The sequence below is a fragment of the Penaeus monodon genome, chromosome 24 (assembly GCF_015228065.2).
Source record: "Penaeus monodon isolate SGIC_2016 chromosome 24, NSTDA_Pmon_1, whole genome shotgun sequence".
Lineage (NCBI taxonomy): Eukaryota > Metazoa > Arthropoda > Malacostraca > Decapoda > Penaeidae > Penaeus > Penaeus monodon.
The window spans coordinates 19,007,070-19,007,769 of NC_051409.1; the positions used below are offsets into that span (position 1 = coordinate 19,007,070).

The 700-nt window shown below is 35.9% G+C and overlaps 1 protein-coding gene across 1 annotated transcript in view; it reads left to right on the forward strand.

Annotated features, from left to right (window-relative positions):
- The window catches only part of LOC119588635 (DDB1- and CUL4-associated factor 12-like), a gene marked incomplete at its 3' end in the record, with an annotated part of 28,135 nt that overhangs the window by 22,261 nt on the left and 5,174 nt on the right, over positions 1-700 (forward strand). The window contains 1 exon segment of the mRNA XM_037937272.1: positions 677-700. Coding sequence (XP_037793200.1) covers positions 677-700 — 24 coding nt within the window.

Genomic DNA, 700 nt, shown 5'->3' on the forward strand with positions numbered 1-700 from the left:
ACTATAATTTATCATATACAGACCTAGTCTTCTTTAGTTAAGCACTCGTGTTGTTAGTCATACATATTTCAAAACTAATGAAAAATTATTTTCACCTTTTCTCTTATGCACACATTTATCATCATACATTTTTGGCATGTCAAACTTATGATCACTCAGAGGCTCCATTTTTTACATTTCCTGATTAATCTGTTCCTCACCTGTAGCTATTTCATGGCTCACTTTTTCAGTTGATATTAGTGCTTATAATGAAACCATGAGGTGTTACCTACCCAGTATTCCTAAGGGAGAAGATAGAATTCATAAACACAAATAAAAGCCTCCCTTGACTAACAAGTTGGCTCTCCAACCTACAGTAGGATTTCATCCAGAAAATGTGAAACTCCCAAGTTAATGTCAGCAGTGCCTTATAAGCATCTTCATTCACAAGAGGTCAAGCTTGTTTCAGGTCATGGCAATATTACAAATGACTTGTTTTGTTGAAATATAATTTGTAGGCAGAGCATTTTTATAGTCTCCCTCCAGACAGGATTTGATAGCTGACATAAACCAAAATCAGTATTAGGAAAAGAATGTGAGTGTGGTCAGGGTCATGGATGAGCTTAGACCAAGTAACCATGTGCACATTTCACCTACTGTCGTTGGTTACAGTAGAATTACTTTTGTTTATCACCAGATTGATGAGTTCATGCTGTACAGT